We start from the raw sequence: 19,418 nt of genomic DNA on the forward strand, positions 1-19,418 counted from the left end.
CTACTGGATATAACGTAAACCAGACAACACAAACAGCCGGATGCTCCGTCACGCAAAGTGAACATATAATGCCAAAATACAATCTGTAGTATGTACTCCATGTTATTCGTCGTCAAATTTGGGCGTCACACAACCTTTTGATTAACGAACTAACTGCGATATACTGCATACTCACAAATACCGTGAACAGATAACACGTCGTCGTCCATCTCCTCCTTAGCTCGTTAGCTTAGTCATACGCCCAACCAGTCCAAGACCTCTCTCGATCCCCCTTTTCCAATCGCCTACTGCTCGGATACCAAATCTCACGGTTAAATCATTCAACGGCCTAACTTTCTTCACAATCACGGGCATAGGCACGTATTTTCCTCCCAGCCAACTTCGATGGTAGCAAGCACACAGAATCTCTCTTTCTTTTTACGTGAAGCTCCCGCTTGCCAAATTCCAATGAGCCCCAATTCCCTAGATGGATCTAGTATGCCACATGTCTACAATTTAGGGTACCTCTAAATGCATCATTTACCCCTCTCTTGGGATATCATTGAAATCATTTGCCCCTTGGCACATTTAATGCATTTAGACCCCTTAGCCTTACTTCCACCTAGTCTAGTGCCATATCACCCTCATTAAGGACCTTGACTTTAATTCCTTTCTGATCATTTACATAAAGCCCAAACAAATATAATACAAACATTGATCCTTTAAAGGAAAATGTCGACCAACCCTTCCGAGGTCATGTTGCCTCAGCTTGAGCGTAACATTGAATCGAGCTGAGAGGGCAGATGACAGCAGTCAAGAACATGGCCTCCAGCCTTCAAAAGGCCTAACCTTTTTTGAATTGGTTGAATTCCAGTAACATTCTCGAGGCAGAATTAGCATACAGCTAACAATGAATTTTTTTTCTACAAGAGTGAGGAAATAACAATTACCATTCGTTGGAATACCAAATATAACAGGTAGTCACAGAAATCTCCAGTTTGTAAATCGTGTGTATACCTTCTCCTCTTTAAACTGCATTTAATCAGTAAGTATAAATCTAATTATACAGGTGATTATCCAACCAATGGATCTATTTAAATATAAGTGCCTTGTAAAATCCCCAGAGCACAAGACAACTCTTAGAGGAGTCTTGTAAGAAGCTTGAATACACTTTGGTTTGGAAGGTCTTATACTCCAATCAGAAATAAGCCAAACGGCTTACAGGGGTTAATGTGACCACATACACACCACCATATGAAACAAATCTCATAAGCATAACATTAGGTTCAGGCTCAAGGTTGAATATGCTCCGTGCAATACAGTCCTTGGAATTATAAATTAGTTGTTTGGTCCTCTGACTACTCTTTCAATTGTATCTTGCCCTCTAAACAAAAGCATCTCTCCCTCAGTTGAGAAATGAATTCTCAACTCATGCTGTGTGCTTTCCAAATCTCCCTTGAATGTCATACAGTATCGTTTATTCCAACACCTAAGAATCTAATAGGAAACGAAGTGGTAAACAGGAAACACAGTCAATCAAAAAACGTGACATTCTAAACAAGACCCACAATTCCTGTTATATAAAGGGTTCATACCTCGGCAGCAACATTCGCTACTTCCCTGATGGCATCACTTGTAAAGACAAGATCAACACCCTCAGTCTTCATTAGCATCACCTGCTGCTTGATCATATTTGTCTCAGGCTCTGTCAAGATGCGGTAAAGATCCTGACAAGTCCATGGACTCCAATTATTGTAAATAATAAGAAAAGCCTTGAACCTGATCTATCATGTAGTGATGTAGCAACAAAAAGGCTAGTCACCTCACGAGTCAGACCCTTCAATTCAACTCGGATGGGCAGCCGCCCCTGTAATTCTGCAAGCATGTCACTAGGCTTGCATGCGTGAAAAGCACCACTGCAAATAAATAAGATATGATCTGTATTGACATTGCCATACCTTGTGTTCACTGTGCTGAGAATAACAATAGACAACCAGGTAGCCATAAATACAATGTTTATGAATTGCAAAGAAACCCAATCTCTCAACAACAGCAAATCAATACTAAAAGATTATAATCAAAACTAGTCAAAACTGCTAGATCTTTTGAGATATAAATTAAATCCAGTGTGCACAATAGGTACAGATTGCTCAACATGAAACATCTCAATTGCAACAAGAAACCAAGTATAATTGCTCAACATGAAACATCTCAATTGCAACAAGAAACCAAGTCTAATGTATTTCATGTGTGATGCAAGATGTCAACCTGCCCTCAATAATGGGAAGCAAATCACGTTGAACACCCTCTGCACTTGCATCAGCACCATGCCTCGTCTCACTGCTACTGACAATTTTATCTATTTCATCTATAAAAACGATACCATCTGACTCTGCAAGCTGCGACCAAGCGACACAAAAGCATCCTCCATATTGCTTCTTAGTAACGTGAGATGGATAGGGGATAACATCATTAGCTTGCAAAAGGCAGGGAGAAGGTTACCTGAATTGCATCCCTTGTGACCTGATCAGCATTTAAGTGTTTCTCCATCTCAATCTCAACCATTTTCTGTTTTGCATCTTTCACTGGCATTTCCACCTTCTGAGTCTTCATAACCTTTTCTATCTGTGAAGCAAGAACATTGAAACCATCAGCTTGCCAGCATTGAGGACAATTGGATCTCTGAACACCCCCGCCCTCCCCCCCCCCCCCTCCCCGCGGTCACCACCCCCCAATAAAAACAAAAAACAAAAGAGAAAATACCAGAGGGACCCATCTTACATGCAAAGACAAGTGTCCGACAGAAACTGTGAAAAAACTACGATCTGCATATAAAATTACAGAATTCATACACTTTCTTTAAACACAGCCTGGAAGATTAAAACACTTGTGATGTGCAAGCAATGCACATCATGGGCTAGAAGAAATTCAGCATGGTTTGGAATTGTGCAGTATTCAGCCTTAAACCATGCAAGTTCATCAGAGCACTCATATGCTATTTACGTGCTGATACAAATAAAGGGTTAAGTTCACATGAATCCTCTATGGACTCACAAAAAGTATTGTAGAATCACTCTCAAGAACTTCCCTTTTTTTTTTGCCTAATTGGTTTGCCTTGAGTACGTTTTAGGAATTTCAACCAGAATGTCAGTGATATTGAATGGAAAACCTATGGGATGCTCGTATGCTCCTTGATTAAGAAAGAATTTTGTTTCTGCCATTTGATATGATCATCCCATAGTTAATTGAAGTTCAATTTTTGCAGTGACAATGTTTGCTAATCCACATCAGGAAGAGTTAATGGAGAAGATAAATTATGCAGAAGAGTTATTCTTAGTAATGTCAAGAGACACTTTTGTATAAGAGAATAAAGAGGTATGGTCATATAAATTGTTTTGAGTCCTTCTATTACCAGCAGCACATGTTGGTCAGTTCACCTGTTCAGAATATGAACTCTATCTCTATGCTTCTATTTATTGCCAGCTTCTATTCCAATACAGCTCTTTAGCTGTGCATACTAGCAAGAATTCCAATTCTCTGCTCTTGCATCCGCCTATTGTCACCAAGTTGTAAATACTCCAAGTCAAAGTTCCAGTCGACCATTTATTTGATCATAATTAAAGAGTTTTTCATTTATTTAATTATGTTCAAAAGTTATCTTTTATTGGTCAAACTATTCACTTCGGTCAAAGATGCTTAACCCTATTTAGTATGCTTAACCCCGGTTAGGAAGATTGGGCATATGCCAAGAGGGTTAACTGCGGTTAACCAAAGAACGTCTAGCTACTGTCAGAAAGAGTTGACTTCGGTCAACAAGACTTGGCTTCGGCCAAAGCAGGTTGACTCCAGTCAACCTAGATTATTACTGACGCCGGTCAGAGAGTTCTGGCATTAATTAAGGCCCCTTAACCCTTGGTCGAAGTCTTTAATTAAGGCTAGAAGGGTTGGATTTGGTCAACTGCAGAGTTAGTTATTTATGTGCACATGTTTGTTTGGTGGGGACGCCCACATTAACTAGGACTAGTCCACAAATTGTTATTTGCATGCAAAGCACTAACCATTAATGGGTGCCATGGTTGTGCGCTTTAGTTAATGGTTGCAAGTACCAAGAGGGATTGAAGACCCAAGCAATATGGAGTCTAGCAAGCAACTAGGAGTTGGTCGCGTGACCCAGTGCTACGAAGATCCCAAAATTTGCCCTTTCAGTCATGTAATTAGAGTTAGTCTAGGATTTGGACAAGTGGCATGTTGCCAAGAAAGAATGAGCTTGTGAGCTCTTTTGTAAAATGGATTCGTGTAGAAATTATGGTAAGCAAGCAGCCCGTGTACTGATATGTACTTTGTATTCAAGATTCTCTCTGATAATAAAAACCTTCACGGGGGTCCAGCCCGACTGTTGTCCTGGGTCCTAGTGCTCTGTGTTAGTAAGAAAGATAGAGAGAGAGAGAGATTTCTCACCTAAAGTTTTCTCTACAAGTTGTCGGTTGATTATATTGGTATCGGAACTAAGGCAAGGATTGCCTTCTATGGCGACCTCGAAATCGATTGTTGATATGAACAAATAAGCTAGCCATTGTGCTCAACGTAGGTGCAGGAGAAGCAAAGATAGACAGGTAAAATTACGAGCAAGCGCAGGTGCTTGTTTCTGGCGCACAGGCCCGACGGCGTAGACCTTTGGAAGCTGTGGGAGATGCGATGCCCCTAACTTTAACTTGTGTCGTCCAACTCTAGTTGCTTGACACATGAGCTTGCACGGGAGATTATGTCCATAGATGCTTGATTTTCAATGGTAGCACGTCTTGTCAGATCAATGTTCTAAGCTCCGAGCCCAAATTGATGAGTATTTGTTGGGCCGTGCAGCGCAACGATACCTAGAAGTATGCCTGCTTGAATGGTTCGTCGATAGACAGCAGCGCTGGCTTCCGGTTGGGTCGTACGATCTGCGAGCACCACTATTGCACAGGTGTTTAGACATGGTGACGCTGATGGGGTGCTGTTTCCTAGACGTTGATAGAAGACTCCGACGGAAATTTCGCCTATGGTATGTCTTGAGCAGAAGATTTTGTCCAAATGATGCTGTGCGTGCTCTCTCAAATGTAGCGCTGACATGACAGACATACGGCATTACAGCGCTAACATGGCATTGACAGGTGGCACTGACGTGGTGTTGATGTGGCATGGCAGTGCAGTCTGACACGTGGCAGTACCTGCAGAAAGCTGATGTGGCATAGTTATTGACGTGGTAGTCAAACAGAGGTGTTGACGTAGCAGTGCACAGTGCAGTGATGATAAGGCAGAGCTGAGGGGCATACCTGCAATTAACCCATGTTGGGTTGGGTGATCTGACCACAGTTAGTCGACTCTGCCAAACCAGAGCCAGTTAGTCTAGTTAGTTCAACCAATCAGTTACCTACACAAAAAAGAAAGAAAGGCTTTACGTGTCAGTTTTTCACCTGTCCTGCCTGTTAGAAAACAACAGAAAACATCAGTAAATCAGAGATTTGCAGAAGTAAAGAAAATGCATGCCATTGTGCAGAAAAAGGGGAATTAGATGCATTCCTAGTACTTTTTGCAGTAGCCAGAAAAAGGGACAACACAGCAATTGATGCTTAAGCAACCTTGTGGTTTATGCCTTGAGGTGACAGCCAGTTAGTGGCACAAATTTGTGGATGCAATACACCTCTTGTTGAGGTATTTTCATTTTGGAAAGGAAAGATGAGTGTTTTGGTTACATATACTCTGTGCGAGAGTTTGTAACTCTCAGGATAAGTTTGTAGAGAATGGCTTCACAGCAAGATGCCATGCCCTCCCATGAGAAGAGTGCCAGGAATGACCAGGCCATGCAAGAGTAGAATGTGCAGTCAAAGATTGAGGCAACTCATAGACAGACATTTACTGGCACAACTTGTAGAAGCTAGGAGGGATCCATTGTTTCGCAGGCTCGTAAATCATCATGCAGAGGAAGAGCAGCAGAGAGTTTCTTTTGGGGCAACCCAGAAGGTGACAGCCAAAAAGAGATCCCTAGACACAATCGGTGTTCTTCCTGTAGATGATATTTCTAGGAAGAGCAAGAAACCTCAAAATGAGGACAGCGAAAAGAGGAAAGCAAGTAGCCAGGAAGGGAGTACACCTTCCAAGAAGAAAAAGGCTAAGCATTACCATAGCTCTTCAAGTTCTTCTTCTTTCAGCTCTACCTCTTCATCTGGATCATCGAAGAAAAGTCAAATCTAAGCCTAAGCATAAGAAGACGTCATCCAAGAAAAGTAAAATCTAAGGAGTTCAAAGGTGGGAAGTCTGTCAGTTTTGCTATATTTAAGGGCCAGTATCGTCAAACAGAAAAAGCCATGCAGTTCATTAGGCAATTTGATGCAGCTTTTGGCACAGAGAATTTTTGTGAGTCCTCCAAGCTGCGCATGGTTAGTTTACACCTGACAACAACAGCTAGTGCATGGTGGAGCGCACAGACTATAGCTAGTACTGCTCCAAAGAAGTGGAAGGGCTTCAAGAAAGCCTTCTACAAACAATTCATGCCCAAGCAGTTCAGAGACCATGTCCTCGTTGCCTAGGACAGTTTACATATGGATGCAAGAAATACAATAGAAGCCTATAACCAAAAATGTCGGGATGCATACTTGCCGATTACTCCCTTCAAGAAGGTCTCAAAGAAGACCTAGGTAAGAAAGTACAGGTCTAGTCTCACTCCAAAGATACAGGCTGTGGTTAATATCCATCATGCATGCAGCCATTGTGGCAAGCTTAATGCATATGCAGGATCCCCACCACACTGCCTTCAATAGGATGATGGATCGTATCTTCCGTCCTTATAGACAGTTCATAGGTACCTTCTTCGATGACATCACTGTCCAAAGAAGAGAACAAGGAGCATCTTGCTACTGTTTTCCAAGAGCTACGAAATTACCAACTCTATGCAAACAGCAAGAAAAGTGAATTCTTTTTGGAAGAGATCCACTATTTGGGCCATATAATATCCAAAGATGGGATACGTATGGATCCTGCAAAGATTCAAGCCATTCAAGAATGGCTAGAGCTGAAAATTATGCATGAAGTCCGTAGTTTCCTAGGCCTGTGTTCATACTACAGAAGATTTATCGGCCATTTTGCCGATATAGCAGTTAACTAAGAAAAATGCAGCTTTCAGGTGGGGTACTCCACAGAAGAAAGCATTCACTACACTCAAAGAGAAGCTGACCACAGAGCCAACTCTCATAGTTCTTGATTTGTATCAGCCTCTTGATGTGGATTGTGATGCCTGTGGAGACTATGTTGGGGCTGCATTGCAACAGAATGGTCATGTAGTGGCCTACAAGAGTCGGAGACTTTGAGAGATATTTGGGAATTTGTGAGAAAGAGTTGTTGACTGTAATTCATGCCCTCCATGAATGGAAGCATTAACTTTTTGGTGCAGAATTTACAGTAAAGATTGATCACCAAAGTCAGATATATTTCTTGACTCAAACTAAGCTCCCCGAGAAGCACATGAAATGGGCAAATATGCTGTCAATGTATCATTTTCAGATAGTCCATACTCCGAGAGCTCAGAACAGAGTGGCACATGCTGTCTCAAAGACCCCACGTGAACAATGTATCTATTGGCTATCATAGGGATCCAGAAGACATGAGAGAGCAAAATACCAATGACGCAGATTTTGGTGAGATTTTGCAACGAGTGCAAGAGAGGCAGTCCACCAGTCACTATTCCCTGAAAGATGGGTATCTTATGAAAGATGATTGCCTATGCATCACCGAGAGATGAGGCAAAAGATTTTGGAGGAATGCCATACACCTCCATATGCTGGGCATAAAGGAATTGCAGCTACCACTCAAGCACTAGAGAGGTATTTTGAAGGGGAAGGTTAGGAAGAGAAGAACAACGGGGAGAGAGTGAGAGAGAGAGAAGACTCCAAACATGCGGGTGTGAAGTGATGAGCCACACCACAAACTCATAGGTTTTATTTTTCCCCCTATGACAGTCATAGGTGTCATATTTTTAATAAAAGGGTGGCAATGTGCCTTTACCCCAACAACCTCCCACCTAAAGGCCAATATGCCGAAGGGGAGAAAAGAATAAAAATTACAGCAATATACAGTTACTGTATACAAGACCATAAAATAAGAGTGGTCTCATCCTAATCCCATGATGTGGCGGCAATGTGCAAACCGCTCTGTAGGCAAGCTCTTAGTGAGCAAATCTGCAGGATTATCATCAGTATGCACCTTCACAAGCTCAAGTCGCTTGTCTTCCAGTACCTCCCTGATGAAATGATATTTCACATCTATGTGCTTGGTCTTCTGATGAAAGACCGGATTCTTTGTCAACATGATAGCACTCTGACTATCACAATGCAAAACTGGCATATCTCCTGTAATGCCCAAATCTCCCACCAGCCAACTAAGCCATATCGCTTCCTTGCAAGCCTCAGTGGCTGCAACATATTCAGCTTCAGTAGTTAACAGTGCAACGCATTTCTGCAACCGAGACACCCATGATATAGCACCTCCTGCAAATGTGAAAATATAACCGGTAGTAGACTTCCGGTTATCTGCATTCCCTGCATAGTCTGAATCTGTAAAACCATGCACCAATGCATCCTGCCTACCATAGCATATGCACAAGTCTTTGGTACCCTTGAGATACCTCAAGACACCTTTCAGTGCTTCCCAGTGCCGCTTGCCTGGATTTGCCATATACCTGCTGATGACTCCCACCGCAAAAGCAATATCCGGACGAGTGGCAACCATGGCATACATCAAAGAACCAACTGCAGATGCATACGGAACCTTGGCCATTTCAGCCTTATCATCATCTGATCTGGGGCTGTCCTTACTGCTGAGTTTTAAATGTGGAGGCAACGGGGTACTAATAGACTTCCCCCCCTCCATTTTAAACCTCTGCAGTACTTTGCAATGTACTCCTTTTGTGACAGAAACAAAAGTCCCTTGGACCTGTCACGAGTAATCCGCATGCCAAGAATATGGTTTGCATCACCCAAGTCTTTCATGTCAAAAGACTTATGCAGTTGTTTCTTCAAAGCACTAATCTCATGCTGAGATTTACTGGCAATCAGCATGTCATCCACATATAGAATGAGTAGCATCAAACTGCCATCCTTTGCCCGTTTGGTGTACAAGCAATGATCGGTCTCACACCTATGATACCCTTGGGACTGCATGAAGGGACTGCATGAAGGCATCAAACTTCTTGTACCATTCTCTTGGTGCCTGCTTGAGTCCATACAAGCTCCTTTTCAGTTTACACACGAGCTGCTCTTTCCCTTTAACAGCATATCCCTCTGGCTGACTCATATAGATCTCATCATGGAGATCTCCGTGAAGAAAAGCAGTCTTCACATCCATCTGACATAAATCCATGTCCTCATGAGCAACAAGAGCTAACACTGCTCTCAAAGTAGTCATCTTGACTACAGGGGAAAAGACTCATCAAAGTCAATACCTTTCTCCTGCTTAAATCCCTTGGCAACCAATCTGGCTTTATACCTCGATAAAGCATTTGAATCCACTTTGACTTTGTAAACCCACTTGCATGGCAAAACCTTTCTGCCTGCAGGTAGCTGCACCAAGTCCCATGTATCATTTTGAAGTAGGGAGTCCATTTCAGATTGCATGGCTTTCTCCCACTTCCTTTTCTCTGTTCTTCCCATAGCTTCCTTGAAGCTGGAAGGCTCACCACAATCTGTCAGCATGATAAAATCAGCCACATTATTGGCTCCTGGAACAAACCTGTCAGGAGGCCGTTGTACACGGGTGCTCCTCCTAACAAAATGTTCCGGATTAGGCTGCTGTCTAGCCTGTTCGTCATGCATGACGGGTGGCTGTACCACCATATTTGGCTGTTCTACAGCCCCATTTGCTGGCATATTCAGTGGTGCATCATTGGCAAAATTATCTGGCTGATTTTCAGCCTGTATACCCTCTTGAACAGGGTTATCTGCAGCAGCCTACTGCTGCATATAAATGGGCATTCTTTGCTGTCCAACATCATCGTAAATAACCCTCCTGTATTCCACAGGTTGCACGGGTTCCTTGTGTACACTATCCTCTTTAAAGATGACATCATTGCTGCGTATAATCTTCCGTTTAACGGGATCCCATAACCTGTACCCCATTTCACCTTCGTCACCATAACCCATGAAGATGCATCTGAAAGACTTTGGCTCCAGTTTGGTGCGCAGTTCTTTGCGTACATGAGCAAAGCACTCGCAGCCAAACACACGTAAGTGCTTATATGAGGGTGGCTTGCCAGACCACACCTCCTCTGGCACTTTCAACTCCAAAGCCTTGTTTGGCGACCTGTTAATAATGTGAACTGCTGTTTGCACGGCTTCTGCCCAAAAGCCATGGGGCAATGCAGCATAAGACAACATACATCAAATCTTCTCCTGAATATTCGATTCATCCGCTCACTTACACCATTTTGAGATGCATTATGAGGGGCTGTGAGTTCCTGTTTGATGCCCTTAGCTTCGCAAGACTGCACAAAAGCATGTGACACATACTCACCCCCATTATCGGATCTGAGGCATTTCAGCCTGCGACCTGTCCGATTCTCAACCTGAGCGACAAACTTCTTGAAAGCATCTAAGGCATCGCTTTTATGCTTCAAGAAATAGACCCACACTTTGCGTGTGGCATCATCAATAAAAGTAATAAAATACTTTGCACCCCCTAGTGATAACTGTGGCATCTCACACAAATCAGTGTGCACTAGATCAAGCGGTGCTCTATTCTGGGGAGTTCTCCTCTTATGAGGAGTCACAGAATGCTTGCCAAATATGCAATGATCACAAGTAGGCAAATCTGAAAAAGAAAGAGACGGCAGATAACCCAAACGTGACAGTTCTTGCATTCCTTTAACAAACATGTGTCCCAACCGGCTATGCCACAATGAAACCTTTGGCAGCTCGGTTATGGCAACAACATGATTACCCACACTGGAAACATAAAGAGGGTACAAGGTATCACTCTTATAACCCTCAGCCACTACAACCTGGCCATCAGTAATCACCCATTTGGAATCCCCAAATGTGGTGTGGTAACCACTGTCATCCAACAAGCCAGTGCTAATCAGATTTTTCTTGATTTGCGGCACATGGCGAACACCATCAAGCATAAATGACCGTCCATCAGGGAATACTATCTGTATACTGCCAATCCCTGCAATCTGACATGCATAGTTGTTCCCAAGGTGAACAACTCCATGAGTACCTGTGTAAGAAGTAAACCACTCCTTATGAGGAGTAACATGAAAAGAAGCACCTGAATCCAAGAGCCAGGTGTGCATGTCATGGCCATCAATAACCAATGTGTGTGCAATTACAGCAGAAGAACATAATACCTCATGTCTGTCACTGTCACTGTCCTCTGCTGCAACATTCACTGCATCCAAGTCATCTACCTTGGCCTTGCCTTTGCCTTTGCTTCCACTGCCTGCATCCTTTGCTTCAGCCTTCTTGGCTTTCCGATCCCGTATAAACTTGAAGGACTTAGACTTCACATGTCCCTTCTTGCCACAATAAAAGCATTCAATATCCTTTTTACCACGGGACTGACTGCGGGATTTGGACTTACTAGCAGATCTCCCCTTCTGCTGAGTCCTGCCTCTTTCCTGTACCTGCAAAGCATTTGAAGACTTGCTGCCCGCATTATTTTTCCTGCTCATCTCCTCCATGAGGAGAGAGCTCTCTACATCAGCATATATAAGAGTGACATTTGAATTAGACAAGGTGGTCTTGAAAGTGTCCCAACTCTCAGGAAGAGTACACAACAAGAAAGTAGCCTTGAACTCCTCATCAAGGTTCAACCCCTGTGCAATCAGCTGTGTAAAGATGGCATTGAACTCACTCAAGTGTGAGGTCATAGCTGTACCTTCCTTCATGCGAAGATCAACCAGCTTCTTCAACCAATACACCTTACTGGCTGAACTCTTTTGGGCATACAACTCTGCTAGCCTCTGCCATACACCATAAGAGGTCTTTTCAGCCTGAACATTGTACACAAGAGAATCACTGAGAGTAAGCATGATAGCAGCCCTCGCGGACAGATCTAGCTCCTCCCATTCATCATCTGACATCCCAGATGGCTTGACACCCTTCACCCTTATGGGCTTAGAAATCTTCTTAAGCAGAAGTACATTCAAACACTGTTCTGCCCATAATGCATAATTGTGTGCCCCTTCCAATTTCTTTATGTTCAGAATTGATGATTCACTTCCCCCTGATGCCATATCAGATAAGGAAAGTACCTGACTCCCTGTAAGTTGAAAAAAGACTGAATAAAATTCTGATTTCTCAGGGAAAAAAAAAAAACCTGCTCTATCAAGAGCCAGGAGCACTCACAATAGTGCTGTTTTTACTGTCAAAAAATCTGCAGCAAAACAGAAAAAATTTCCCTCCAGTTACTGTACCTTCTGACACACTGTACCGTGCTCAAATAGGCATAAAACAGTAATTTCAGAATGCTGCAGCTGTTCCACAAGCGCAACAGTGCATCATCAGCTGACAAAGCACAAAGCACTGCTGTCCTGATCACTTCTCCCACCCCAGATGAGGTATTGCACTGATTTTATATGCATAAACCACTTGTCATACACTGTTCTGTTCACTGAAAGAAAAGCTCCAGACTCTTCAGCCTGTCACAAACCTGCAACAGAAAATGGGACAAATCCCAAGTAATCACCCTTCAGCCAAGGGGATAAAAGGCATCTGAAGGTCTCAAAACAGTAACCCAAGTGCTCTCAAGCAAAATCTGGGCAAAAGCCCCTTGATTTGACACCCTGTGTAGAAGTGACATACACAGATCCCAACGTACAAACACTCAATGATGAACCTTTTGAGCACTGTCAACGATGGACAGTTAGGGACCGAGTAAACTCGATGCGCCCTGGCCAAGCGTGGCTCAACTGAGGTTCTCTGAGTGTTGCACAAGAAATGTGACCTGCAAGAAAATGTCACCTCCACACTGCGGAAATCGAGACCAATGTGTGCACTTTGGCACTACACTACCTCAAGGCATAGAAGGCATCAACTGCCGGGCAAAAGCCCTATGATCTGCTCACCCGTAAACTGAGATTCAAACCCAGTAAAAGCATATATCCTCTGTCAGATGCATGAATCCCGATATCTGTGCACAAGTCCTCCTCCAAACAAGAGGGAAATAAAAGAAAAGTACTTGCTGTACTTCATGCAATGCAATGCACCTCGGGAAAATTCCAAATCTCCTCGCTGTACCTGCTGTACTTTTCTCGAAATTGGAGATTTTCTTCTTCTTCCTCCTCGAATGCTTCCTAGGCTTGCGTGCCTAGATGCATGTTCAGTTGCACTCGTGCTGCACACAACTCGTATTCCAGCTGTACCAGCTGTACTTCAGCTCGTGTACTTGTGCAGGGTACGAAAAAAAAAATTCGAAAAAAGAAACCTTCCTTGACGCAGATCCCTAACGCAGAAGTTCCTTGCGCTGCTCCCAATCGAAAAATGTACCTCCCTGTCGCAGTCCGTACGGCGATCCGTACGGTACGGTCGACCGTACAGTGTCCGTACGGATGTACGGACGGCCGTACGTCCGTACGCGATTCGACGCCCAGCTGCGCCCACGTGCTGCCTGCACCCACGCGCTGCCTGCACGCTGCCCGCGCTGCTGCTTGCGCTGCCCTACGCTGCTGCCTGCGCTGAGCTGAGGATAGATAGAGGGGGTGGGTAGGCCAGGGTAGGGGGGGAAGGATAGATAGCTCTGATACCAGTTGAAGGGGAAGGTTAGGAAGAGAAGAACAACGGGGAGAGAGTGAGAGAGAGAGAAGACTCCAAACATGCGGGTGTGAAGTGATGAGCCACACCACAAACTCATAGGTTTTATTAGGATTAGGTTTTTCCCCCTATGACTGTCTTAAGACAGTCATAGGTGTCATATTTTTAATAAAAGGGTGGCAATGTGCCTTTACCCCAACATATTTCTATTCGCCAAGGATGCGAAAGGATATACACCAATTTGTTATAGAATGCCTCACTTGTCAGAAGGTTAAATATGACAGGCAGAAGGCACCTGGCCTACTTATGCCTCTTCCCGTGCACCAAGCACCATGGAAAAGTATCGCAATGGACTTCATTTTTTATTTGCCAAGATCAAAATCAGGGAATGATGGGATTTGGACTATCATTGATAGTTTCAGCAAGCAAGCTCATTTCATTCTAGTGCGCAAAACTACAAAGGCAGATCATATGGCTAAGCTTTTTATGGCACAGATCTTTAAGCACCATGGTATGCCTAAGTCCATTGCCAATGACCGAGATCCCAGAATGACCAACCTATTCTAGAGAGCCCTTTTTCATAATATGGGGACAAATCTGAATTTTCCTCCTCCTTTCCATCCCCAGAAAGATGGTCAAAGCGAAGTAGCGAATTCAACAGTGTTGGATTTATTGAAATGCTACGTGGCTGACCAAAGTTCAGACTGGGAAAAGTACCTACCACTGGTGGAGTTTGCATATAACAATACAGTTCACAGCTCTACAGGGAAAGCACCCTTTGAGGTCATCCATGGAAAGGTGATTCTGCCACCTATCCTGAGGACCAAATATGAGATTTTTGCAGCTGATCCGTTTGTCAGAGACCTCAAGACAGCTTTCAGCCAAGTGCGGACAGCAATAGAAAGATCTCAAGAAAAGTATAAGAAGGCTGCAAATAAGCATAGGAGACAGGTAGATCTCAAGTGAGGGGAGTGGGTGCTTTGAAGTTCGAAAAAGCTAGGCTCCGCAAGCTTAAGGGCAAAGAAAAAGTGTATGCAAAGTTATCTCCCAGAGATTATGACCCTTTCAGGGTTATAGATGAGATTAATGAGGTTGCATACAGATTGGCACTGCCAGAGCATTGGAGGATTCACAATGCCTTTCACGTAAGTTTTCTAAAGAAATATCAAGGACAGGAGCTTACAGAGTCGGTAACAGAGGATCCACTGGAAGTGGATGAGTTGGAAGAGGTCCTTCAGCCAGAACAAATTGTGTATCATCCTATATGCAAAGGTCCCCAGGGCAAAAAATTCAATAACTATTCAGCATTGGATGCCAAGCGGATGGATGTAGATATGTTGTCTAACTATACACAAGCTTTTGGATATTTACAAGGAAGCTTTTCAGTTGAGGTCAATTGAATAGAAGCCAAGGGGATGTCACCAGGTTGTAAATACTCCAAAGTCAAAGTTCTAGTTGACCATTTATTTGATCATAATTAAGATGTATTTAATTATGTTCAAAAAGTTATCTTTTATTGGTCAAAGTATTGACTTCGGTCAAAGATACTTAACCACGGATAAGAAGACTTGGCGTATGCAAAGATGGTTAACTGCGGTTAACCAAATAACTTCTGACTACCGTCAGAAAGAGTTGACTTTGGTCAACAAGACTTGGCTTCAGCCAAAGCAAGTTGACTCCGGTCAACCTAGATTATTACCAACTCCGGTCAAAGAGTTCTAGCATTAATTAAGACGCCTTGACCCTTGGTCAAAGTCTTTAATTACGACTAGAAGGGTTGGCTTCAGTCAACCGCAGAGCTCGCTATTTATGTGCACATGTTTGGTTGGTGGGGACGACCACATTGACTAGGACTAGTCCACAGATTGTTATTTGCATGCAAAGCGCTGACCGTTAATGGGTACCATGGTTGTGCGCTTTATTTAATGGTTGCAGGTACCAAGAGGGATTGAAGACCCAAGCAATATAGAATCTAGCGAGCGACCAGCAGTTGCTCAGGTGACCCAGTGCTACGAAGACCCCAGAATTTGCCCTTTGAGGCATGTAATTAGAGTTAGTCTAGGACTTGGACAAGTGGCATGTTGCCAACAAAGAATGAGCTTGTGAGCTCTTTTGTAAAATGGATTCACGTAGGAATTCTGGTAAGCAAGCAGCCCATGTGCTGATATGTACTTTGTATTTAAATTATCTCTGATGATAAAAACCTTCGGGGGGTCCAGCCCGACTATTGTCCAGGGCCCTAGTGGTTTGTGTGAGGGAGAAAGATAGAGAGAGAGATTTCTCAACAAAAGTTTTCTCTGCAAGTTTTGTCGGTTGATTATACCTACTACCATACCTTCGCAGTGAAGTCAATTCAGCAGACCTATAAACAGTTTCTGAAGAGCATGCTGGAACTCAGCATGCTACCATATCTCAACACAAAACAACTCGATTCAAGCATCCTTAAATTCTCCACTGGCAAAACACACGCATGCAATCTTAGGAAACAAGCAAACAAAGAAGGAGTTTACAGACAGGAAGATAGAGCTCAAAGGCATTCATGTCTTGCACAATAAGATTTCCTTGTAACCCCAATGGTCCCTGATGCATCAATATATGCATATAAAGTGACTATGCACACACTTGCATGCGTGCGAGTGCCACACACACACACACACACAAGTTGGAGGGCACAGATGGGGGAACGAAGGGGGGCGTTGGAGTTTCGGGAAAGAGGAGGAAGGTTAAATAATAGATCTTACCTTATACACAAAATCTCCTACTCCAACTCCACCTAAACCTGGCAAGTCGAATGGCATTCGCATCCTTTCCTCAGGCAATTCCATTGTTACCGTTTTAGTATCCAATCCACCATTCTCATACAGTTGTCGATAACTACGGTAGGTCTCTCTCTCTTCTGGGGTTAAATTCTCAGTCTGCAATAAGATAAATCCAGTTATTTAAACCTTACACAATGCCAATGTTAAAAACCAAATAAATAAGCAGCATTCACATGCTTGCATGCACCTCTTTAGGAGCATTTAACCCAGTTAACTTGAACAAAATCTGTTGTGCTACTGACTCCTCAACTTCTTCTGCTAGCTGAGAACGCACCTGCACATCCAAAACCAAGAAAATACCAGTAGGAAAATTTTGTCATTGCCATTGTTTCCAAAGTAGATGTACGAAGCAGGGTAATCTTTTTGCACACCTTTTGCCTTTGCAATTGTATTGCATTATCCACTAGATCACGAATAATCTGATCAACATCACGACCATGAAATCCAACCTCTGTAAATTTAGTAGCCTCAACCTGCACACAATGACACATAATATCTTTAAAAAAGATTCACATTTAAGTCAAAAACCCACAAAAGGAGAAAAATAAAATATAAGCAAGATCTAAGGAACAAGGCCGCATAATCTAGTAATATTCAGGCAAATCAAACCTTTACAAATGGAGCATCTGCAAGCTTTGCAAGCCGCCTTGCAATCTCTGTTTTTCCGCATCCAGTTGGACCAATCATTAGTATATTTTTTGGGACAATTTCTTCCCTGAGTTCAGGTGGAACTCGGTGTCTACGCCATCTATTCCCTGCAGAAGCTAGAACACATCATTAACAGTTCCTTCTTCTTGTGCAGTATATACCACTTATATGATAGATGCAAGCTCATTACTCTAGCTCAAAGTTACTTGCAAAGAGATTTGATGTTTTCATACGTATATTTTGTGAAGAACCAGACTTCTCAAGAATCCAAATGTGTGCAATGCATGTAGAATTTCAATGCGAGTTGGCCCTCCAATGGGCGAAGAGCGCCATCGTGAGAATACTTGTTTCTCTTTTCAACCTACATGCAAGGTGTAAGAGAGAGGGCGGATGAATGCAGTGAATAGAAAGAAAGAAAGAAAGAAAGTTTATTAAAGTCTTTGGAAGACCGATGGGTCTATGAGACTGTGAGAAACCTTGTGAGAAACCTAGTACAAACAAGCAGTGGGGGTGGAGCTACTGAATGAGCATCCACACCAATGTAGAATGCAGAATGCAAAAATGCATAATGATAGTACTAAGTACAACATAGTCATGCCAATGGTCGACTACAAATCAACATCATCATCATCATCATCATCATTGCCATCACGAGATCAGGGTGGATGAGGCAATGGAGGCATGAAATCGGCGATAGAGTGTTGTCGGCTACTCACGGGTGCGGCTCTGTGACGTCTCCTAGTCATAGCTCTGTGTCTAACAAGGGCCACAATAACCCCTATCGGTCGGGCTCCAACTCTGAACAGAGAGGGGATGTCTCCAAGTGTAATCTGTGCATCAACCCTCTGTCTCAGCTGTCGGGTCACTGGCTCTAGATCGCAATCATGTCGAAGCCTCGACTCGTGGGTGTCCATGTGATTTGGCGGGAAGAACTCCGTGATAGAGCTCTGAGAAGGGTCTGCTAAGGACGAAGTTTGCTCCTATCTCCGTGATCGAAGTATCCTCTCGCGGTGTTGGACTACCTCATGGATGAAGCCCGCCAAACATCTTTGGTCTGGGTACGAGAGGAACCGGGACAAAACCCCAAAATTATCTCTGAAGAGGTAGTAGAAACGCTCTCGGATCTCATAGTAAACAGGGCACCTAAAGATATGTACTCCTCCGTCTCAACCTCCTGCATGTCACATAATGTGCATATGCACCTCTCCTTGGGTATGCCCTCTGCTCTGCTACTCTCAGTACGAAGTCTACGTGAAGAGATCCAAAACTGCCCAATAGAGATCCTCAATGAGTGGGGTAGGTGGATCTGTGTATATCCTGGTGTGTCGATGAAACCCTCCTCAGTGATGTGCAAGCAAAGATCTCTGTAGAAGCTGAGCTTCACTGGGAGCCTGCTCGGTCCCAATCAGGTCCAGAATGTGTGTAGCTGCAAGAGATCCTCACGGATTACTTGGTTGACCTCGTGTGACAAGAGGGGAGAAAACAGAGCATCCATACTGTACTGGAAGGGAGGGAGTTTATCCATGTGAAGGCCTAGTTGCTCAAACCATCTCTCAGTGCGTGCATACCAGCATCGCTGGGTCCCCCCCTGCTGAAAGTGCCATACAGGAGGACAAAGCTAGCCAAGGTAGTCTGCTGTGCCTAGAAGTGTAATTCCTGTACTCCCTGACTCGGTGCAGATACGTGATGACCTGAAATGCAGCATCTAGCTATAATGGGGATGACCCAAACTCAGCTTGAATGATCTGGTGAGAAACGGACGGCTTACCGCGAATCAACCGCGATAGCATGAGAACCTGTAGCTGCTCCACACGAGCCCACTATGTATCTGACAAGTCTGGCCCCCAACAAGGGCTCCCATACATCCCCGCTGGGCGGACCAAGGAGTCAAAAAGCAACCCCTTGGTTTGTGGATCTTGAAAGTGCGAACCGAAGCATTGTCTCTCTAGTCTGGCCAATGAAGCATATCCCCTACCTAGGCAGGCCTGCATCGCACGTCTCATAGTGAAGATGGGTCCATAGAAGACAACCCCCAGATACGTGTATGATGAAACTATCTCAACACGCGACCCATCAAACGTGAACTGCTCCTAAAGCATGATGGCTCAAGATGTATAGAAGATCATAACCTTGGTTTTACCAAGGTTGACCTTCAAATCATGAGACTCACAAAAAGACTGTAGTGCATCAAGGT

The 19,418-nt window shown here is 43.7% G+C and overlaps 1 protein-coding gene across 3 annotated transcripts in view; it reads right to left on the reverse strand.

Annotated features, from left to right (window-relative positions):
• The window catches only part of LOC147904044 (uncharacterized), a 65,110-nt gene that overhangs the window by 25,389 nt on the left and 20,303 nt on the right, over positions 1 to 19,418 (reverse strand). For all 3 annotated transcript variants that reach the window (XM_087370209.1, XM_087370203.1, XM_087370215.1), the window contains 8 exons: positions 17,186 to 17,331; positions 16,948 to 17,049; positions 16,764 to 16,850; positions 16,499 to 16,672; positions 2,482 to 2,604; positions 2,248 to 2,378; positions 1,802 to 1,952; positions 1,575 to 1,706 (listed from right to left, as the gene is read on the reverse strand). In XM_087370209.1, coding sequence (XP_087226335.1) covers positions 1,575 to 1,706; positions 1,802 to 1,952; positions 2,248 to 2,378; positions 2,482 to 2,604; positions 16,499 to 16,672; positions 16,764 to 16,850; positions 16,948 to 17,049; positions 17,186 to 17,331 — 1,046 coding nt within the window. The remainder of the gene's footprint in view (positions 1 to 1,574; positions 1,707 to 1,801; positions 1,953 to 2,247; positions 2,379 to 2,481; positions 2,605 to 16,498; positions 16,673 to 16,763; positions 16,851 to 16,947; positions 17,050 to 17,185; positions 17,332 to 19,418) is intronic.

The sequence above is a fragment of the Dipteris shenzhenensis genome, chromosome 3 (genome assembly GCF_047967505.1).
Source record: "Dipteris shenzhenensis isolate YYH24624 ecotype China chromosome 3, Dip_SZ_1.0, whole genome shotgun sequence".
NCBI lineage: Eukaryota > Viridiplantae > Streptophyta > Polypodiopsida > Gleicheniales > Dipteridaceae > Dipteris > Dipteris shenzhenensis.